General features: G+C 39.3%; 1 protein-coding gene across 2 annotated transcripts in view; it reads left to right on the plus strand.

Moving 5' to 3' along the window:
* The window catches only part of st8sia4 (ST8 alpha-N-acetyl-neuraminide alpha-2,8-sialyltransferase 4), an 89,846-nt gene extending 65,584 nt beyond the window's left edge, over positions 1 to 24,262 (plus strand). For both annotated transcript variants that reach the window (XM_052117147.1, XM_052117146.1), the window contains exons 3-5: positions 13,559 to 13,816; positions 19,372 to 19,665; positions 21,882 to 24,262. In XM_052117147.1, coding sequence (XP_051973107.1) covers positions 13,559 to 13,816; positions 19,372 to 19,665; positions 21,882 to 22,161 — 832 coding nt within the window. In that variant the 3' untranslated portion in view covers positions 22,162 to 24,262. The remainder of the gene's footprint in view (positions 1 to 13,558; positions 13,817 to 19,371; positions 19,666 to 21,881) is intronic.
* Positions 24,263 to 24,742: the final 480 nt, after the last annotated feature.

Raw genomic sequence — 24,742 nt, forward strand, 5'->3', positions numbered from 1 at the left:
GCAACGCGAGAGCAGCATCCTCTTCCCCCAAACAAACAGCAAAAAACTGATGCGTGTCCTCTTCAGCTATAGAGCATCGTTTGCAGCTTTCAGTCATTCTCTCTTTTTTTATTTTTATATATATATATATATATTTTCTAAACAAAAGAGAAAAGTAAAAAGGTTCACTGCACACTGCCTAGAACAAATTCTAACTCCTAACCGAGGAAAGAAAGTTTTGACAGGGTTTGTGAAACACACAGCCACAGAATCGCTCTGAAAAAAAGAGGATCTGACGACACCTGGTGACGCATCCATTTATAGCCTGGCCTCAGGTGCATCTAATGATTACATCAGCCGAGGCTATAAATTCCGGTCAATGTTCATTGACGTGTTACACACATTATTCACAGCTCGGTCACAACTTGGATTGTTCCCCATAGTGCTTAGCAGCGCAGCATCATAGTGAAGCTTTTTGTAAAGGGAACACATATGATTTTCTTAATTTCTTTCCACCAGATGGCACAAATCTACCTTCTTTCATTGGATTTTTAAATATTTCTAACTTAAATACAGCATTAATTGAAAATAATATAAAATGTGTTTTCCTAATATTTTTTAATTAAACATTATGCAAAACAAATATAGCATATTCATTTCATAAAAAAAATACACTTATGGCATTCAGTCGGTTTTGAATGGCTAACATTATTTAGGTGTGGCCCAAACCCACTCATACATACACACATATACTATACACAGACAATGAAAACATAGGCTAAGTTTGAGATTGAAAGGCTAGATTGTCTGCACATTTTAAGTCTGACATTATCCTGTTTCTGGATCATTGAACACAAGACATCAGAGTCGTATTGAACACCAGTTTGCAAATCCAGCAACATAGACGTATACAAATACATATGATTTTTGCATACTTTGAAAGTTTTTAAAAGGCTTGAACCTGACAATTGCTGCTTGTAGCCATGTTATTATTGTTATTAGTATTAGGGATCAATCTCCGAAGGGGAGAAAGACCCCTATTGTTTTCGTTAGTTTTCTTCTTCTTCTGTTCTTGAGTCTATGGCAGCTCATAGAACCCCTTGCGGAAAAGTTATGAAATTTAGCACACAGATAGAGGACAGTCTGATATGTTACCACAGCAAATTTGTCATCTCTACCTCAAACCCTCTAGTGCCACCAACTGCCCAAATTTGCACTCACGTTTATGTTAATAACTTTTGTTAATAATTCATGGTTGTGAGTCCTAGAAAAAAAAAATTTCCTCTGATTCCATGACTCAAAACGATTCGATTGAAACCTATGACGTCATTTTCTGTCATGAAAATATTTCTGCTTTTGAATTTTCTGAAAAACATACTTTTTCGAACTCGTCCTAGGCCGCTTGTCTGATTTGCACAAAAGAGTCGCTGGTCAATAGGGCATGGCAGAGTTACAGGTTGGGGGTGCAGAAGGGGCTCTTCGGGGCCATCTAAAACATGGGCATGTTCGGGGGCTATCTAGCACATCCCTTTTGAGGTACAGTCACCACATTTGTATACATATAGATCTCATCAAGCTGAACAACTTTTGCACTGACAGTCATAAGCTCTGCCCAAAAGGAAGTTGGCCATTTTGGATTGTTTGAAAAATGCATGCTGAGGAATTTGATATACTACAGGTACCAAATGTGGGCGACATCATGCCAAGACTTTGACTATGCTAAATTACGAAGGTTTTATGTGTTTTATTCAGTTGTGTGCTCAATTATGCTTGAGTTAGCGTGAGCGCACAGCGGAAGCGCATTTTTATGACTGAGTTTACTGTTACACCTTCAGAAACCCATTAGTCAGAAATGCAAATGCTGTTATTTTGCAAGCGATGTGCTGTCGATCCTGCATAATCGACAAAGCTGTGAACATTGCGCTCAAGGTTGGAGCACCTTTTGACGCCTTTCAAATCATGGCGCTTCCTTGCTTCACATTACCTTTGACAATAATTGTAAAGCTAACAGAACTACTCAGATGCAGAGATACACCTGTTATATCTCTCATCTTATATCTCTCATCTCATGTTACGTGCTGTTGACATATTTGAATGCATTTGTTTTTGCACTAAAATTACACGCAGCACCACAAGAGTAAAATGTATGTGTCTCAACTCGAATCGTTTAACAGTTTAAGCTCATTTATACTTGACAAGGCTTCTAAAAACAGAAACAAGGCATCAAAGATGTCTATCTAGCACATTATTTATATGAGCCTATTATTATACAGTTTATTTCCTAATTTCAAACATGATTTAAACAGAACATACATATTACACAGGAGAAAAGGCTCATCATTTCCATGGTTAGGTCAATGTAGCTAGTGTAATAGTAATATAATAATAAATTATAGTATATATGAAGTACTAGCCAAAACACATTTTGAAACTTTAACTACAACTGCCACTGTTGAAATAAAAATGTGGTCTAATAGATTCTACCTATAGATTATTTCATATGAAACTATAACATTTTGTCGAAATATAACAGTTAATTTTACTCAGGTAAAATCTTGAAACAATTATGTAAAGGTGATGTGTAATTAAATTTTTATTTTTAGCACATAACACAGTGTTGTCAGTTTTCCAGATTGTCAGTTTTATGTCAAGCTAAGAAACATTTAGAATTTGTTGCTGTTGTAAATCTAATTCATGGATATTTATAATTTGATTGTGAATACAATTAATGAACTAGTACTTGTTGCAATGAAGCTTGGTACGTTATTCCATAAAATCTACGAATGGGCGCTTTGGTGTTGCCACCCTTCATAGTATATAGTACATAGTACAAACTCTAATTGTATTTTTTTGTATATGGCCATAACCAGATTTACATATCAGAAAATTTTAATATTGCAACAGTCCAAATTATTTAATTCTCATTTGTCTTTTTAGTTTAAAGATTTATTGTACATCTATTTTAACCTTAGATACGTTTTCTTGCATTACCTAACTGCAAAGTAATTTGATGACCAAACTTTAATTGTGGTAATGTATTTGATTATGTTGTGATGACCAGAAAAGTGAATTTCCTATATTCCTAGCCACAGTGTTACTCAGTCCTTCATTATGACGTTGTGGTAACATCGAGGAACAGTAGTTGTTTGTTGGTTACCAGTTGGTAATCTTTGCTTTTAATGATTATTCTATGGGCTAACACACAGTAGTCTAACCTAATTTATGTCCTTATGTTCCCAACATAATTTAAAGATGTACTACTTTAAGATGTGAAAGGAGGAAGCTGAGACCGGCTTGACAAACACATAGACATTTAATAACACTTTTCAGCATCCAAAGAAACAAAAACACGCACTGCTTTTCAGCCAGCTGCGTCAAATCCAAAGACACGCGGACAAGATTCGTGCACCTCTCTCCCGTCTGCTGCTGTCTCTTCTCCTTAAATACTCCCACCTCCCCTTGCTGGAAAGCGAGGCAGGTGTGGCGTGCAGGTGGAAGTCATTCGCCACTTATCTTTCTTGCCTCGCTCTGCCCAGACTCCGCTCGGCTCCGCCCTGCTCACCACAAAAGGCTATTTAAACGTATGAATAATGAAAACAGACTAAAAGTTCATTTCAAAAGAAAACAGAGGAAAAAATGCAACAATAAAAGAAATTGAGAACTATTTCCACATAATTGCAACAAAATTACAAGGCTAAATGATTTCTGATCATATTAAACTCTACCTAGACCAACTTAGCACCTAATGCATTGAATTACATTTGTTAATTTTATTTAAAGCAATTTTAGGGATATACAAAAATGGTAAATTACTTCATTACAATATAATCTTCAGATCTACATATTTTTCAATAAATAATTATATTAAATTATAGCAAAAATGTTAAATTAATCAGTTAGCAAAAAAACACTGTGTGTGTGTATGTATATATATATATATATATATATATACACACACACACAACAAACAACAGCCTTTCTTTTCAGCAGTAACTGTGGCACAGTCACACACAGCTCCGTGCATCTGTCTCTCCACATCTGCTGTTGTCTTCTCTCCTTAGATACTCCTGACACTGACCTGCTTGCAACAAGATAGATAGATAGTAACGCTTCAAATTTCTCACGCTTCTGTTTGTATCACGGTTTTAGGGTCACTGTTTTGGTACGCTTCTGTTTGTATCTCGGTTTTAGGGTCACTGTTTCGGTACGGTTCGCATTTGTTACGTACAGAAAAAAATATTACTGCCAAACCCAAAATAAATATATTCTGTTTGGTAACAGACACTTCCAAGAGATTTGCCCTCACTAAAAATCACTATGTTTTTACAGCAGTAAATGGTATTTGTAGTAAAATCATAGTAACCACAAACTTAACATAGTTACTGTCATGGTTACAATACTATAGTAACATTTATGTTACTATATGGAAATTACAGTTACTATTGTAAACCAATTGTTAATTGTATCAAAACTATGATTTCTGCCAAGAAAACAATGGTGACAGCAGTCATTGTTACATCAGTCATGGCTACTACAGTATTACTGAATAAAACCATGGTTAATTTTCAAGTCAAGTCAAGTCAAGTGGTTTTTATTGTCGTTTCAACCATATACAGTTAGTACAGTACACAGCAAAACGAGACAACGTTCCTCCAGGACCATGGTGCTACATAAAAACAACAAAGGACCAACATAGGACCACATGAGACTACACAACGAAATAAAATACCTATATAAACTACCTATATATACCTATATAAAGTGCACGTGCAAACATGTGCAAAAAGTACAGGACAGTACAACAAATTACTGACAATGAACAGGACAATAGACAGTGCAGCGCCGACCAGTACTCAGTAGTGCAAAAAGATGACAGTTTCTAAAATGTAAACATAACATACTATGAGATAATGTTCTATGCACATAGCAGTTATTGAGGTAGCAGACAGTTATAAAGTGACAGTTATTAAAGTGCAACTCAGGACACGTGTGTGTGTCAAACCAGTCTCTGAGTATTGAGAAGTCTGATGGCTTGGGGAAGAAGCTGTTACACAGTCTGGCCGTGAGGGCCCGAATGCTTCGGTACCTCTTGCCAGACGGGAGGAGGGTAAAGAGTTTGTGTGAGGGGTGTGTGGGGTCGTCCACAATGCTGGTTGCTTCTATGGATACAGTGTTTTTTGTAAATGTCTTTGATGGAGGGAAGAGAGACCCCAATGATCTTCTCAGCTGTCCTCACTATCCTCTGCAGGGCTTTGCGGTCCGAAGCGGTGCAAGTCCCAAACCAGGCAGTGATGCAGCTGCTCAGGATGCTCTCAATAGTCCCTCTATAGAATGTAGTGAGGATGGGGGTTGGGAGATGTGCTTTCCTCAGCCTTCGAAGAAAGTAGAGACGCTGCTGGGCTTTCTTGGTGATAGAGCTGGTGTTGAGGGACCAGGTGAGGTTCTCCGCCAGGTGAACACCAAGAAATTTGGTGCTCTTGACGATCTCCACAGAGGAGCCGTCGATGTTCAGCGGAGTGTGTTCACCTTGTGCTCTCCTAAAGTCAACAACCATCTCTTGTTTTGTCGACATTCAGGGACAGGTTGTTGGCTCTACACCAGTTCGTCAGCCGCTGCACCTCCTCTCTATATGCTGACTCGTTGTTCTTGCTGATGAGACCCACCACGGTCGTGTCATCGGCGAACTTGATGATGTGATTCGAGCTGTGCATTGCTGCACAGTCGTGAGTCAGCAGAGTGAACAGCAGTGGACTGAGCACACGGCCCTGGGGGGCCCCAGTGCTCAGTGTGGTGGTGGTGGAGATGCTGTTCCCGATCCGGACTGACTGAGGTCTCCCAGTCAGGAAGTCCAGGATCCAGTTGCAGAGGGAGGTGTCCAGGCCCAGCAGGTTCAGCTTTCCAATCAGGTGCTGGGGAATGATTGTGTTGAATGCTGAGCTGAAATCTATGAACAGCATTCGAACGTATGAGTCCTTATTGTCTAGGTGGGTGAGGGCCAGATGGAGGGTTGTGGTGATGGCATCGTCCGTTGAACGGTTTGAACGATACGCAAACTGCAGTGGGTCTAGTGAGGGGGGCAGCTGGGTCTTAATGTGCCTCATGACGAGCCTCTCGAAGCACTTCATGATGATGGGTGTAAGTGCGACGGGACGGTAGTCGTTGAGGCAGGACACTGAAGACTTCTTTGGCATGGGGATGATGGTGGTGGCCTTGAAGCACGTTGGAACAACGGCGCTGCTCAGAGAGATGTTGAAGATGTCGGTAAGAACATCTGCTAGCTGGTCTGCACATCCTCTGAGCACTCTGCCAGGAATGTTGTCTGGTCCAGCAGCCTTCCGTGGGTTGACTCTACGTAGAGTTTTCCTCACATCTGCCGTGGTAAGACAGAGCACCTGGTCGTTGGGAGGAGGGGTGGACTTCCTCGCCATCACGTCGTTCTGCACTTCAAACCGAGCGTAGAAGTCGTTCAGCGCATCTGGAAGGGAGGCATCTTTGTCACAGGCAACTGATGTTGTCCTGTAGTTGGTGATGGCCTGGATGCCCTGCCACATGCGCCGCGTGTCACCGCTGTCCTGAAAGTGACTGTGGATTCTCTGGGCGTGTGCGTGCTTTGCCTCTCTGATTGCCCGTGACAGTTTGGCCCTAGCTGTTCTTAGGGCTGCCTTATCGCCTGCTCTAAAGGCGGAGTCTCGGGACCTCAGCAGCGTGCGCACCTCCGCAGTCATCCACGGCTTCTGGTTGGAGCGTGTGGTGATGGTCTTGGAGAAAGTGACATCATCAATGCACTTGCTGATGTAGCTGGTCACTGATGCTGTGTATTCCTCCAAGTTGGTAGAATCGCCATATGTTGCAGCCTCCCTGAACATGTGCCAGTCAGTACACTCAAAACAGTCCTGAAGAGCAGAGATGGCTCCTGCTGGCCAGGTTTTCACCTGCTTCTGAAGCGGTTTTGTGCGTCTGACGAGCGGTCTGTATGCTGGAATTAACATAACAGAGATGTGGTCTGAGTAGCCGAGGTGGGGCGGGGCTCCACCCGGTGCAGCGCCTGGGATGTTTGTGTAAACAAGATCAAGCCGTTCAGCCCTCTCGTTGCAAAGTCCACATACTGATGGAATTTAGGGAGCACTGTCTTGAGATTTGCATGGTTGAAATCTCCGGCGACAATAAACAGTCCGTCGGGGTGAGCGTTCTGCAGTTCGCTCATAGCCCCATACAGTTCACAGAGCGCTTCCTTAGCGTTAGCGCTGGGGAATGTAAACTCGGTTATGCAAACAGTGGTGAATTCCCGTGGTAGATAAAAAGGTCTGCATCTAACAGTCACAAGCTCCAACAGCGATGAACAGTAACTAGAGACTAGCACAGAGTTCTTGCACCATTCCGTGTTGATGTAAACACACAAGCCACCACCGCGAGTCTTACCGCAGAGAGCTGTATTTCTGTCGGCACGAAACGAGGCGAGCCCGTCTAGCTGAATGGCGGCATCCGGAACTCTGTCGCTGAGCCACGTCTCCGTGAAAACAAAGACGCAGCAGTCTCTAAACTCACGCTGCGTAGCCTGCTGGAGTCGGATATAGTCCAGTTTATTGTCCAGGGAGCAAACATTTGAGAGCAGGATAGACGGAGAGCCGGCCGGCTAGGGTTTGTTTTAGCCTAGCATGGACCCCCGCCCTCTTTCCTCGCTTCCACTTTCTCGCACACCGCTTACGACGTCCTCTCCCCGGCCACCGGCATCAGGCGACGCCGAGGGCTGGAGGCCTGGTCTCCGCAGCAAGCCGAGTACGCGTAGCGCCTCCTGCAGGTCATCATGCAGCTTGGTTTTTGCATGAGTCTTATATTTGAGTAGTGTCTGGCGATGGTAGACACGAACACTGGTTGCTCCGATGTCCATGTGTTGCAAAAGTCGGGCTTTTTTAACAAAAATAGCACCATTGTGGATCCGGAGTGGCCGCTGCGTGCTACCGCGCCGCCATCTTGGATCATTTAGTGTCTTAACAAACAAAAAAAACTCTAATTACTAACTCGACATTTAACTTAATACCTGCATTTATGCATCAAAATAATGTGCATTTCATATTCAACTCAACATATGTTCAGAAATTGTACATCACTAGTGAATGAATGAATTAACGTGATGTAAAAATGTATGCTAGAACAGATGTCAATATGCAACATGAGTGTTTTAATCATACATGGAAATCCCACTTCTTCATCAATGTAGTAAGGGCGACATAACTTTGACAATGAACATCCCAAGCACTTCAGTTTTTGTTTTATTTCTGTTCGAACTAGCAGCGAGTGCCTGTTTAAAGACTGAAGGGATTGTGTCTGTGCAGTTTCGGGTTCATCTGCTGCTCTGTGCACACCGCACACTATACAGGCTATTCCCAGATGATGTCAGCATATATGCTGCAAATATGAACTTAATTTAAACTAGAAGGTAATAATGTTACTTAACCAATCTGATATGGGTGTTGCATTTTCATCAGTGGACCCTCATAATGATATGCATGCTGTTTTTTCTTCATTCATTGGATTGGATAATAAGCAGGGAACATGAAACATAAGTACATGTCGCATGTTTTAAAAATGCATTTAACATTTTTAAACGTCTTCACTGTAATGTGAAAGAGTTTTTGATATAAATCAAAGCATTTGTTTTATAGCCACATTCATATGGCCCAACTGTTGGCCAGTGACAGTTACAGGTTTAAAATGGGTGTGTAAAACAGCCTCTATAGCACCCCCATTTTCACCTACAGTCACCAAAATTATTACATACATAATTTTTAATTATATATGTAATAAGAAAGCTGGAAAACTTTCAGAAATATAATTATTAGCTCCACCCAAAAGGAAGTCATCCATTTTGGATTTTTGGAATATTGCATTTTCTGAACTTTTAAATACTCCTCCTAGGGGATTCATGAGACTGTCACCACATTTAGACAATATTATGCCAAGATATTGAACTTATTGTACTGTGTGTGATTTAGATAAAAATTTAGATGTATGTTGGGGGCTAATCACATGGACTTTACTATATTGGGTTACGGACATAGCGCCACCACCGGGCAGCAGGAAGCATGGCCCTTAAAAGAGACAAAATTTGCTTCAACATTGTCTAGAATAGTGTCAAATGCCTAATGTATGCGTGCACCTTGCATTGTTTTCCGAAAGCCAACGGGTGGAAATGGACCCATGGTGCTTGGGCCTATCATTGCTGCTTGCAACTATATTTTTCTATTATTTATACATTTCAGTTGATATTTTATTATATATTTTTTATTTACAAATTAAGAAATATGTTTAACAATGAACTTTAAAATCCAAGCATGCCAAATACCTCCAAAACATGTGAATATGCACAAAAAGGAATGATGACATTTAATGCATTGCCATGGCAACAGTATATAAGATATCACGAATCCCTTCATTATTTTTAATTCTTGTCTTGACATTATTAAAATATTTTCGAAGCAATTCAGGTTAACAAAATGGGGATATTTCAAAGTCTGTTAAAAGTCTGTGACCCACAATAGACACATCAATGTGAGCAGCCTGCAAGGACAAATATTTGGCTCAATTTTGATGTTTTTAATTTTTTGCACACCGAAGATATGAGACATTTCCTTATTCCAATTTTTTTATGTTATTTTATTGAGTCGCCATGGCAACACTGTTCGATATATCAAAAATCCTTTCGCAATTTAGTATCTTTAATGTCTTGGCATGATGTCGCCCACATTTGGCACCTGTAACATGAAGTCCCTCTGAGAAGTATATCACATTCCAGAGCATGCATTTTTCAAACAATCCAAAATGGCCAACTTCCTTTTGGGCAGAGCATATAACTGTCATGCTTCATGAGATCTATATGTGTACACAGTTTGGAGACTGTGATACCATAAGATACCATAAGCCTGAATCTTGGACTTTGGATAGACCTCACCAAAATTACCGTCCGGTTGAACTGCGATGCACCTCACTGATCTGTGCCTGCATCACCTTGGTATAATGATGGACTACACTCTTATAATGGAATACATAGACTATAAATTAATAGTCGCTTTCGGCTTGCTCACTGGGATTCTAAATGCAATTATTATTTAATTACTTATTTTTAAACACAATTCACAATCGTATTTTATCAAATTACACAATGACTTTAAGACATTCTAAATATTAGAGTTTCATTTTCTGTTAATGTGTGATTTTCTGTAAAGCTCCTTTGAAACAATGTGTGTTGTGAAAAGTACAATACAAATAAAAATTACTTGACTTTCTGGCCAGTGTTATGTTGTCACTGATGTCTGTAATGCATTTAAATGTGTATACTTTGCAAATTCAGTTTTCTGTGATATATTGCAGATTGTTGTAGCACATTCAGTTAAATTCTCTCCAACTAACTAGATAATATACCTCTTTTACAAAATCTGCACCATATGCCATCATTTTCCAACAACATTACAAAATGATGGAATCCATTATAGGCCTATTTGTACAATTATCAGCTGTTATTTCAAATAATAAAAAAAACACACTATTAAATAGTTAATTTCATTTCTAAAGAAAAGTTAATCTTAAAAGAAAAATATTAATGTTTTTTTCCTGGCATATCTAAAAAATATAAAATAATGATTTTTTTTATAATTTATTCATTTAATTTATATATATATATATAGTTTTTAGGTAAAGCCAGTAACAAATTTGGCAGGGCAAGTCATATCTAAAGTGCTGGCCCATTGAGCCTTGTGTCAATGTTTGTCTGTAACCTGTTATATATATATATATATATATATATATATATATATATATATATATATATATATATATATATACAGTGCATCCGGAAAGTATTCACAGCTGATTCACTTTTCTTTCAGCGTACATGTGATTTTTTTTTTTTTTTTATTTGATTTTTTTTTAATAAATTTGCAAACATTTCAAACAAACTTCTTTCACAGTGTCATTATGGGGTATTGTTTTAGAATTTTGAGGAAAATAATGAATTTAAAGAGCAACATGCAGGTTGGACACCCCTATATAGCATAGTGTATGTTGATGATAAAACAACTAGATTTTCTGAACTGGAGTAATATATATTTAGCCATTAACGATATTTTGAGATAAATTGTGATAAAATAACTTCCGCGTCTATAAAGCACTAACCGGAAGTGACGATGGGCTGAGGAGTCTGGTCAAGTTCAAGCTCAGGTTACAATGGATGCGAATGAAGAAACCGAGTTCTCCGGTGTGGACGAACATGCCTATGATGGCCCACAGGCCTATAATTATGAGCAAATTAAGAGTTAAAATAATTAAAAGTAAGACTTACTCTGCTAAGTCCTCGTTTTCGTTGCACAGAATGTCTGCTAACGTTAGCACGTTGTCCTCCAGTCCAGCCCACGCCAAAATCCGGTGTACACTTTGACGGTGGACTTGATTCCATCGAGTGCACCGAGGGAACAGCATCAGTAATCAGCCTCACGTGGTCCTTACTCCGAAATCCCATCTGAGACGCTAACAAATCTCCAGGTCGATAATTCTCCGGAGTGAAATGTGCGCCACAAACGACCGAGTGTGTGGTAACAGACGCGGCAGTGAAGTCTGCTCTCTTCACCTGCACAAAACGCACTCAAGACCGAAAAGCCTTGTTTTTTCTAGAAGGAAAATGATGGACACGATGTCCTGACAGGCTGGAATTCGTGCAACCAGCACAAACACAATAATTTACCATTATGGCTTCTCTAAAACTTTCTGTCTCTCACTACTGCTCTAACTACATCAACACCCACAATGAGAGCTGACCATGAAGCTTTTTTGTTTGCCTCGCCCTACGTCATATGACGCGTTGATAGCGGAAAGGCGTATTCCAGAGCCTAGCACATTTTCATCAAAATCTCTACATCAAATGAGATTTCATTAGTAATTTCTACATATGTGTTTTTAAAAGACCTCTGCAGACAATATAAAGTATTAATTCAGTTATAAATTCAACCTGCATGTTGCTCTTTAATACATTTTGGAATAAGACTGTAACATAACAAAATGTGGAAAAAGTGAAGCGCTGTGAATACTTTCCGGATGCACTGGTGTATATATATATATATATATATATATATATATATATATATATATATATATACCACAGTTAGTTCCGGTCCCCAAATCTGATTGGACGAGAGATGTTCCATGAGGACTAATGGTGTGACAGCATCAGCACTCGGACGCTTCACCGTGTCACTCTGTGTTCATGCTGTTCTAAACTAAAGAGTTTTACTATCTGTAAAGAGTTACTGCCTTTATTTTTTAAATTAAATATGTTAGCCAGCAGGTGGTGGCAAAAGATAATTTTTGTGTGTAATATGAGCCAGTTGGTGAATCTGTTAGTCATTGTTTACATAGAACTGCGCTCCGTGATCGCTGTATTACTAATATATTACCAAAGCTAGGAAATAGCTTTAAATGGCTTTAAACGGACAACTTCAGGATTAAGGCTCATGCTGAGAGACACACCAGACTGATTTATTACAGAACTCAAGTGCTTACCTTTTAAGCAGTTTCCACATTGGATACATACTGTTAAAATGGTGGAGGACATCGCTGTTTCTATAGTGAATGACTCTTGCGCACCAGCTACCGCGAAATAGAGAGGAATACCCCCGCTTGGAAGTCTATTTTCCACTGAGAAAGCTGACAGCATCTCTGATTGGGTGTGGCAACAGGTCCATCTCTCTCACTCTCACTCTCTCTCTCTCTCTCTCTCTCTCTCACTCTCACTCTCACTCTCACTCACACAAACACACATACACAGACAAACACACATCCAGCCATCAATCCTTGTTTATCCAATAACAAGCCATGATACTATTTCTGAAGTGAAATACGGAGGCTTGGACGCATCATTTGTTTTGAACCAGCAATGGCAGATTCTGATTCGTCGTGTAAGAAAGTAGTTCCATGCACAAATGTGATTTTTATATCACAATATTTTTTTTTTTAAATGTACTTGTTCATTGAACTGTTGTATATAAGCAGTATCACACTTGCAATTGTGCTATGGCCAAATCACAGCAGTGCTGATATAGGGCCATATCGCACTATTGCTTGTGTGATATTGCTTAAATTTATATATATATATATATATGTATATATATATATATATATACACAGTATCTCACAAAAGTGAGTATACCCCTCACATTTATGTAAATATTTGATTATATCTTTTCATGTGACAACACTGAAGAAATGACACTTTGCTGCAATGTAAAGTAGTGAGTGTACAGCTTGTATAACAGTGTAAATTTGCTGTCCCCTTAAAATAACTCAACACACGCCATTAATGTCTAAATCACTGGCAACAAAAGTGAGTACACCCCTAAGTGAAAATGTCCAAATTGTACACTCACTACTTTACATTGTAGCAAAGTGTCATTTCTTCATTGTTGTCACAAGAAAAGGTATAATCAAATATTTACAAATATGTGAAGGGTGTACTCACTTTTGTGTATATATATATTATATTTATTTATTTATTAAAAATGTTTTTTTTTGTTTTGTTTTTTAAAATAAAAAGGAAGGGCATTCTCCACTTCTTGGATGCAGAGAGGGACGTGTCCATTATAAAGAGCAGTTTTAAACCAGGCGATACCATCCACTACGTTCTGGACAGACGCAAGACCTTTACCATGTCTAACACCCTGCACAGTTTACTTCCTGAAGTGTCTCCTCTGAAAAACAAGAGGTACAAAACATGTGCTGTGGTGGGAAATTCAGGCATTCTCCTCAAGAGCGGATGTGGAAAGGAAATAGACAACCATGATTTTGTTATACGGTAATGTATTTCTACCTGCAGTTATCTTATTACCATCTCAGTATGCCAAGGCAGGATCTTAAAGGTACTCTAAGTGATTTCAGCCATTCTGGAACTTCCACGAGACAATCCAATGTGCTTCTTTCCAATACAGCACCCTCCAAAGACCGTGTAATTTAATATGAATCTGAAAATGACATTAAACCGGGGTGTTCCACTTGAACTACCACATGACGAGAATGTGCAAAATGATTGACAGGCAGAAAGCACATCAAAGTCTTCTGTTTCTGATCAGTGAACGTGTCCACGGCCCGCTGTCACATTTTTGTTTGCTGTTTACACAGTCTAGTGCTGTCACAGAGATCGGTGAGATTATTTCAGTGACATCTTTTACCATTCCATAAAAATATAGCTTACAGCACTTTTAAGTGATTAAAGATACAAATGTCCATTTATCTCTGTGTATCACAATGTTTCCACCCTGGCAACTTGGAATTTGTGATTCTAAATTGTAATAATGATGTCATTTTGCTCTATTACCTAGAGTTAAGAATAAGTGTCATTCATAAAATGTCATAAGTGATAAGACTCGGTCTCAGCGAGCACTGGAGATGTATCCTAACCTAGTTAAGAGTCGCAATGAGTTATGCAGAGACCACACACTCAAAGAAAGAAAGAATGTGTTGCACTTACATTATAGTGGAATTTGGGTGCATCTGATTCATGAGCCAACAAGTGAAATCCGTCAACATAACTATTTCTTCAGCAGAACACAAAGATTTTTAGAAGAAAATCTCAGCTCTGTGGGCCTTACAATGCAAGTGAATGGTGGCCAAGGGCCATATGCAAAACTTCTCAGTGTCAAAGAATTCTTAGCTAAAAGTTGGACTTGTGTAAGAGTAAGCCAGGGCCCATATTCACAAAGAATATTTCTAATGGGGCATATGCTCTTTATAATTTTTATTCTTTAGTGCTGGAGCAGGGGAGTCATTACATTGATAAGTAAACATCTACAATTCAAATGTCTCAAACAGATAAAACATAAATTTGGATGATTCGTTATTATTTTAGCAGAAATTCAGGGGCAAAGGTTGATTTTGGCTAATATTTATGCACCTAATGCTGATGATTAGGACTTTTTTATAGATCTTGAAGGGATGTTGAAAGGCACCCCTCATTTTATAGGTATTTACAGCTGCGCCACCTGCTCTGTATTGTTTTGGTTTTTTTGCTTTTGGAAAAGGTAATGGTGGACAGAGCTTCAACTTCTCTCAAGAGATTATGGGAGAGAGATTTAAATTTGGTATTGGAGGAGGGAGTGTGGGCTATTTTACTTTGACCCAGACTTTGTATTTTGGGTGATGGGGTGGTCATACATTTTGGGGACAAACATATAAAAAATTGGGTTCTGATCAGTATTATGATTGGCAGACATTTTTTAAGGGGTTGGAAGTTGGACAGAGTGCCATCATTTCTGGAGTGGTGTGCAGCTTTCAAGGAGGTGGCTTTCGGGGAAGAAGGGACGTGGAGAGAGAGGTCTAGTTTGATAATGTATGTTTATTATATATTTAAAAAAAATGTCATTCTATGTGAACACAGGGGTGTTAGTTGGGGGTTAGGGTGGGGTTGGTGATTGGGGAGGGATATTAGTGGGGGTTATATGGTGATTCTGTGTTTTTTTTTTTTTTTCATCAATAGAAAATGTTAAATACAAACTCAATGGCTTTAATGCCTGGACCTTTTTGAATTATAGAATAAATCTTTTTTTTTTTACATAACTCTGCAACCTGATGTACTCTAGATTGCAGTAGGACAATATATTTCTATAATCCTGTGAGAAATCAGTTTATTACAAAAAATAATACCAGTGTTATAATTTGAACAAATATTAATAAAAAAAAAATTAACTTTAGTTCACATAAAATAAAAAATAAATGGCTTTTTTATTTGATTAATCAACAAATTAATTGAAAGATTAATCTATTATCAAAATATATATTTTTAAAAGGATTGTAGTAAATCTTGAATAAAAGGTGTCATGCTGCAGTATTACACTGCTGGCTGATTCAGAGGGTGGTCATTTTGGGTAGATATTACTGTAGGCTCTGCTGAACGTTTCTTTTAGATTCTTTATAAAAAATATCCTACCCAAGTCCTACTTTTTGCTAAGAATTATTTGACACATAAGTCAAGGCTTAAGTCTATTCTTGAGAGCATTTCTAAGTTTTATGCGTATGGCCCCTGAACCAGGAACAAAACCTGTTATATTAAAGCTATATTACAATTATTTATGTAATAATAAAGTTATATTAAAACGTTACATGCATATTACATACACATTACAATACATTCATATTTAGTACTGTCATATTTTAACAGCTCCCTTAACTAATAGTTCAACCAGAAATTAAAATACCTTCAACATATACTCACCCTCATGTCATTCCAAAATCATATAACTTTCTCTCTTTCATGAAATACAGATATTTTTAATATACAGAGTGCTATTTTTTACATTGTTAAGGATGTAAAAAAAAAAAAAAAAAAAAAGGAAAAGATAAAAGAATCCATAATGGAAATGTGGAATTAGGTAATTGGCTGAGTGAGTTACACTTACAAGCAATTTGCCTTGGTGGGTTGTCCCAGAAGAAATCACTTTTAACATGACATATCTGTTATTCATTTACATACAATACACATACAGTGAGGAGTCCAATTTAAAAATTAAATTAAGAACAAGTCTATTCTTTTATTATAAATATCCATCTAGTGCGTAATGAAAATATACTATGTGCACAGAGTTTATCCTTTTGCAGTAAAATATTTGTTAATTGGAGAAAGAATAGGGCAGTATTAATGAGTGCCACTGCCTGCTGGGAAAAAAAATTCTGTTTTTGTGTCAGGAAGTTTTAGTTTTCATGGCTCTGCGATGCCTTGGGCCCACCACCCATTGGAGAAACCACAGGAGTCGGGTGCGCTGCCATATGGGTGGCAGTGAGGGGTCGCCTCCCTACGCCTACGGGTTGTGGGGGAACTCTGACTGTTGTCTGTGCATATGCGCTGAACAGCAGTTCAGAGTATTCGGCCTTCTTGGAGACCCTGAATAGGACCCCAGTAGGGGACTCCATAGTGATGCTGGGTGACTTCAACGCACATGTGGGAAATGACAGGGACACCTGGAAAGGCGTGAATGGGAGGTACGGCCTCCCCGATCTGAACTCAAGTGGATGTTTGTTATTAGACTTCTGTGCTAGCCATGGATTATCTATAACAAACACCATGTTCGAACATAAGGATGCTCATAAGTGTACGTGGTACCAGAGCACCCTAGGACGAAGGTCGATGATCGATTTTGTAATCGTGTCGTCGGATCTGAGGCCATATGTTCTGTTCACTCGGGTGAAGAGAGGGGCAGAGCTGTCAACTGATCACCATCTGGTGGTGAGTTGGGTCAGGGGGTGGGGAAAGACTCTGGAGAGACGTTTGGAGGAGGTCCCTGTCCGTGAGATCTTCAACTCACACCTCCGGCGGAGCTTTTCAGGCATCCCTGCGGAGGTTGGGGACATTGAACCGGAGTGGGAAATGTTCAAAGCTTCCATTGCCGAAGCTGCGGTGGAGAGCTGCGGCCTCAAGGTTTTAGGTGCAGCAAGGGGTGGTAACCCTCGAACACCGTGGTGGACACTGGTGGTCAGGGAAGCCGTCCGACTGAAGAAAGAGGCCTTCCGGGATTTGTTGTCCCGGAGGTCTCCGGAGGCAGTTGCAAGGTACCGACAGGCCCGAAGGGCTACGGCCTCGGCCGTGAGGGAGGCAAAGCAGTGGGTGTGTGAAAAGTTCGGAGAAGCCATGGAGAAGGACTTTCGGTCCGCACCAAAGTGCTTCTGGAAAACCGTCCGCCACCTTAGGAGGGGGAAACGGGGAACCATCCAAGCTGTATATAGCAAAGATGGGACGCTGTTGACCTCAACCGAGGAGGTTATTGGGCGGTAGAAGGAACACTTTTCTATTTCCCTGGGGGAGGTCACTGAGTAGTCAAACAACTCCACAGTGGCAAAGCCCCGAAATGCTGAAAGCTTTGGATGTGGAGGGGGTGTCATGGATGACACACCTCTTCAACATTGCGTGGAAATCTGGGACAGTGCCTATGGAGTGGCAGAACGGGGTGGTGGTTCCCCTCTTCAAAAAGGGGGATCAGAGAGTATGTGCCAACTACAGTGGTATCACACTTCTCAGCCTCCCTGGTAAAGTTTACTCCAAGGTGCTGGAGAGGAGGGTTCAGCTGATTGTCGAACCTCGGATTGAAGAGGAACAATGCGGTTTTCGTCCTGGCTGTGGAACGACGGACCAGATCTTTACTCTCGCAAGGATCCTGGAGGGGGCCTGGGAGTATGCCCATCCGGTCTACATGTGTTTTGTGGATCTGGAGAAGGTGTATGACCGGGTCCCCCGGGAGAGACTGTGGGAGGTGCTGTGGGAGTACGGGGTGGGGGGGTCCCTTCTTAGGGCGATTCAATCCCTGTACATCCAAAGCGAGAGCTGTGTCCGGGTCCTCGGCATGAAGTCGAGTTCATTCCATGTGGGGGCTGGTCTCCACCAAGGCTGCACTTTGTCACCTATCCTGTTTGTGATATTCACGGACAGGATATCGAGGCGTAGTCGGGGTGGGGAAGGTGTGCGGTTCGGTGGGCTGGGGATCTCATCGCTGCTTTTTGCAGATGATGTTGTCTTCATGTCATCATCGGTCCGTGACCTTCAGCTCTCACTGGATCGCTTGGCAGTCGAGTGTGAAGCAGCTGGGATGAGGATTAGCACTTCTAAATCTGAGGCCATGGTTCTCAGGAAACCGATGGAGTTTCCTTCCCTACCTGGAGTACGCCTCCACACTGGCCTGGGAACGCCTCGGGGTCCCCCAGTCAGAGCTGGTTAATGTGGCTCGGGATAGGGAAGTTTGGGGCCCCCTGCTGGAGCAGCTGCCCCCGCAACCTGACTTCGGAAGACAAATGCTGAAAAGATGTAAGTAAAGGGTCTCTGATGATTTTGAGCACCCACTTCCTGAATCTTGACTCATAAAGGTCCTGGACGGTGGAGGGGGAAGACTGCAGTCAATGTTTTTCTCAGGTCAATGATAGCAGAGTGGAATGGAACATCAATGCCTGTTGGAAATAAAAAAAAATTGCTGCCTCAAGAAGTGCAATCTCTGTTATGGAGATAATGTTAGATTCCCATCTGAGGCTTATCATAAAAGTAAATGTTTTCAAACTTTCCTAGAATTCTGAAGCCATATGACAGCTCTGCTGTAGCGCTCAAATCTAAAATCTAAAAAAAATCTAAAAAATGCTCTGTCAAGGCCCGTTGCACCAGTTTGGAACATCAATGACACGTTAAATGCAGCATATTTGCATTGAACAAGATTTGAGTGCTTGAGTGTTTTGGAATGACATGAGTGGAATAGACTTATTCCTTTAACTGTTTTCCATGTTTTATTCATCTTTTTCTATTAAAAGAGAAGCGCTCTGGAGCTTGCCTCAGATCCTTTCATTCTATTGCTGACATTTGCCTTTCCTGTTGTTTTTGAGCAGATGTAATCTTGCTCCCCTGGATGAGTTCACTGATGACGTGGGTTTAAGGTCAGACTTCACCACCATGAACCCCTCTGTGATCCAGCGGGTATATGGAAGCTTGCGGAACGAAATGGATAAGAAGCGTTTCATACTGCGTTTACAGCAGCTGAATGACAGTGTGCTCTGGATCCCTGCTTTCATGGTGAAGGGTGGCGAGAGGCACGTGGAGGGTGTGAACAATCTCATTCTCAAGCACAAATTGAAATTACGCACTGCCTATCCATCACTTCGACTTATTCATGCCATACGAGGGTGAGTCATAAAACCAAGATCAAATATTAGGCTCATCTACACTATTTTTTGCTTTCTACAAGTAGCATTCATGCTAGCTGTTTTTAGAAAAGATATAGAAGAAAGTTAGAGATGATAGTTATATTTTCATATATTAGTAGGTTGCGCTATACTGAAATGGCTCAGGTACCGTCAACATCATGTTTATGATGTGCATTATGTTTCAATATTGTAAAGCTTTGCAAAAATACAGCCTCACTTCCTGTTTGGTAGATTATTTAAGACAAACTGGGCCTTAATCCATCAGCCTGCTTAAATTTTAATAGTTTATCCTCAAATCCGGCCAGCAAAATAGATTTTTACTTTATGCATTTTGGTTAGGTCTTTAATATTCCCCATAGATATCTTAAAGGATTATTAAAAAATAGCCTAATATATTCCACGTGGCTCACTACACACCTAACAAAACTATATATATTTTCCATCTAACCAGTCTGGCCGTTCTCCATTGACCTCTCTCATCAACAAGGCGTTTTCATCCACAAAACTGTCGCTCTGTTGTTTTGTTTTCACACATTTTTCTATAAACCCTCTAGAGACTGTTGCGCGTACAAATCCCAGGAGATCAGCAGTTAAATAAATACTCAAACCAGTCATATTAAATAATATTTTGTTACAAAATGTTTACATTTTCTAAAGAAAACTGTGCTTGCCAATGCAGAACTCGTTGTACGTTGTAAGGATGTTCTAATGTCTCCTTCAATTATGCATGCTTTCACCCAATGCATCAGGCACAAATTGTAAGTCTTATCACTTAGTTAAAGTAAACCTCTTAAATTATCTGCCCAAATTCATTTTTGTAATGCATGTTGATCAAATGTGATGTGGATTAATTTTTTTAGGAAGTTAAATTGTTTATTAACCATTAACTCATATAAGGTCTCCACTGTTACTAATAAAAGGTGTAGGAGAATACAGTAATACCTATTAAAGAGTCCATATAAACAATGAAGACCAGGACTCAAATTTGAGTTTCCATCAGTTGAGAGAGAGTTTACTGAAGACAGTTCTCCAAATTTACAATGGAAGAACACAGAAACAGAAAATTAACTGAGGATCTAACCTCAAACTTACCAAAACAACAGTAAATATAGGCATATGGAACTGCATTGACATAATCTCTTACAAGTTCTGATAGATGAACAGTACAGATAATTCTAGAAATATTTCGAAGATTATATTTTTAAAACATTGTCAAGTTGGAAACTGTTCAGAGGTCTCCTTTTAGATACATTGGCGTCCAGGTCAAAGTTAGGCAGAAATAAACTTTTAGTGTAAATACTAAGAATGTCAATGACATATTAATTCATTACAACTCAAATGTATATATGGAGCTGGGCTAAATGAGTAAGTACTATTACTGCATTCCTGACATTGGTCAAACCCATTGGTCACCCCTCAGAGGTCCAATTCACAAATGACCTGTAAAATTCATGATTATAACATAACATGAATAAATACTCATGATTAAAAATGCTTTTATTACCTCTTGATTAAAACAATTGCTAGAAACTGTGTTCAACTCATCAATAGGCCGAAAAGACAGGGGTAAACCCACCCCTTCAAAGGTCTGAAAAAAGATAACATTTGAAGAACTAAGGATGTTTTAAGGATGCCTGTAAACCATCATTTATATACATCCAGATTAAGGTTTTATTTTTCATTTTAGTAGCCCATAGATCGAAATTACCTATTAAATATCATATACTAAAATATAATTTAAGGTTGTTTTGGTCATATTCGGGGTGGGTGAAATAAGCAAAAATGTACATCACTTTATGGTATAGTTTTTGGATCGATAATATACATGTTGTCATTATGAGTAAACTGAGGTAAGCCATTACTAAGACGTAGAGTTGTGTGTCATCGGCATAGCAATGATGAGAAATCCCATGTGCCTTAATGACCAGCTCCAGCAAAAAGATTTTGAGCTGACCTGGGGTGGTGATATATGACTACAAATTTTATTTATATCATGATATACACACTCTAAGGAAAATTGATTTAAAAACTACAGGTCTATCACTAATTTGAATAATTGTGATTTACAAATGTATCATAAATAATTAAATTATAAAATTTGATTTGCTCACTTTAAACAAGAAAAAGCCCACCATCATAAAAAGTTACATTTTAAAAATGACTGTGATTAATTACAATGTGTGTTTATATCCTAGATACTGGCTTACAAACAAGATCTATATCAAACGACCCAGCACTGGATTATTGATGTACACCATGGCTACACGTTTCTGTGAGGAGATCCACCTGTATGGATTCTGGCCTTTTCCTAAAGATGCCAACGGAAATCCTGTTAAATATCATTACTATGACACACTGAAATATCACTATTACTCTAGCGCAAGTCCCCACCGCATGCCCTTGGAGTTCAAAACTCTTACAGCACTGCACAGCAAGGGTGCGCTAAAACTGACTACCTCTAAATGCTACCTCTAAGTGCAGCCCATGGAGACTCTGCATTCTTACGCAACTTTGCTAGGTCACAGATTGATGTGGTGAATTTTTAAAGCTTTGATGACTGTGAAATTTCCAGATGAAGGCACACAAAGTAAAACTGTGTAAAATAAAGAATGTTCTGGGTTCAAGTTAAACTCAAACAACAGCATTTGTATTGAAAGGGTGTGTATTCTGCGAGTTCTGATTGTTTTATACGTTTTTTTGATTGCTAAGACACATTTCATGACACAATTTACAAGTTTCTTGAAATTTTAAACAATCTCAAAACTACATAACAATTCAACTCTTAAAATCATATATTTTACTCAAAAACGTTGAAGTGAAGTGAAGGTCTGGGAAAGTGATGTGTGCCCCTTGAGGCACAGTTTACCTGCTAATCTTAAGATTCTTAATTGAGCTGTAGGCAAGCATCAATACCTTGAATTTGATGCAACCAACCATGGTTATCAAGTGCAGTTTGATGAAAAGGGGCATCAGTTGTGCATGTGCCTGCTGGAAGTCCTGCCAGAAGAGCATTACAGTAGTCCAGAGTAGATACAACTAGAGACTGGACAAGCAGACTTGCATGCTCTGATAGGAGGTGTGTGATCTTCCTAATCTTATACAGAGCAAATATGTTTTATCAGGCTTTTATTGCAACATGGTCTGTGAAGTTCAACTGATTATCAAACATAATCCAGAGATTGGGGGTCCTGGGTAGCTCAGCAAGTAAAGAAGCTGACTACCAAACCTGGAGTCGCAAGTTCGAATCTAGGATGTGCTGAGTGACTCCAGTCAGGCTTCCTAAACAACCAATTGGCCCAGTTGCTAGGGTGGGTAGAGTCACGTTGCTTAACCTCCTCGTGGTTGCTATAATGTGGTTCTCACTTTCAGTGGGCCTCGTGGTGAGATGTGCATGGATGCCGCAGAGAATAGCGTGAGCCTCCACATGTGCTTGGTCTCCATGGTAATGCGCTCAATAAGCCACATGAAAAAAATTATTGTCTCATACGTGGAGGCAACGGAGATTCAGTGTAGTTGCACTAAATCAGATTACCACTTAACATTTGTTGAAATCCATTTTCGAAAGCTCATAATCACCTCAAACAAAGCAAATGAGTTCATGCTTTGATACCATCCATCCATCCATCCATCCATCGTCAACCGCTTATCCTGTGTACAGGGTTGCGGGGGGCTGGAGCCTATCCCAGCTAACATTGGGCGAAAGGCGGGGGACACCCTGGACAGGTCGCCAGTCCATCGCAGTGCTTTGATACCTTAAAACAATTTTGAGTGGTTGTGCTTTCTTAATGTGAACATGGTTAAGTACAAAATTACAGTCTTTTTATTTAGAATTTTGCCAAAATTAGTCAACAAACTATGTGTAACCATGAATTGCTTTAATAGTTTTCAGGAATGTATCTTTGTTTTGCGAGTTGAAGTAATGGTTACGGGAATTGGACAAATAGAATTAACAAGAAATAAACAAGAAAAACTGTAAATAAAGAAGGGACGAGTCCTTTAATTATTATTATATATATTATTATTTATTTTTTTCATAATATATCAATATATTGATATTTGAATCTGACAGTGAGGTTTCTTAATGATCATTAAGAAACCTCACTCTCAGATTCACCATTTGTAAAAATCTATGTGAATTTCATATATAAATATACAAGTTTGCATTCCCCCTTTTTCTATAGTGGCCCAGGGGTGCACAACACAAAAAATATGAGCCAGAAGACAACGAATTTAAGCCAAAATACAAAAACATTTATAAATACAGCATTGATATAAATATTTTTTTTCTGATTTTTTTCAAAAAAAACAATGTCTTTAAGTGCTCTAAAAAGTGCATACCTTGTTGGGTTTTTAACCAGTCTCTTCTTATGTGTGCAACTCTCATAGTTGTGATCACACGGATTCCCAATTATGTGGATCTTTTTTTAATCACACCTTTGTGTGTGTCAGATGGCCTCTCCCTCTACTTGGCCTCTGCCTCTACTTACCTCAGAGTACCAGCAATGGTACTCACCTTAACATTATAAGAGTGTATTTTTCAATTAATTAGAAAATATGTATTTTAAATGTCATCTGAATTATCTGAAGGATTTGTGATATTCTTGATAACTTGTGGAGCCTCTGGTCATCAACACAAAGAAGACAACACAATTGTAATAAAATACATTTTATAAACACAAGATATGCAAGAGTAAATATCTCAACTGCTGAATGCTAATAATAAATTAACATGCAGTACTAATGAATAATGACTAATAAACCAGAGAGAATAAGAGAATAATGAATCAATACATACCAAATAAATAAATGGGATTAACAGAATGGATAAGTGCAATGCTGTTGAATATAGCTTTAAAAGAGAAATATATTATAGACAGCATCTTATGGGAAAACATTTATGGTCTCTGTTAAAATATAATAGTTAGAGCCTCTTTGTTACTGTCATAACCTCCGTTCCCTGATGGAGGGAACAAGACGTTGTGTCGATTTAGAAACACTAGGAGTAACTCTTGAGAGCGCCGAACACCTCTATTCTTTTGAGAAAAGGCCAATGAGA

Source organism: Xyrauchen texanus, chromosome 44 (genome assembly GCF_025860055.1).
Source record: "Xyrauchen texanus isolate HMW12.3.18 chromosome 44, RBS_HiC_50CHRs, whole genome shotgun sequence".
NCBI lineage: Eukaryota > Metazoa > Chordata > Actinopteri > Cypriniformes > Catostomidae > Xyrauchen > Xyrauchen texanus.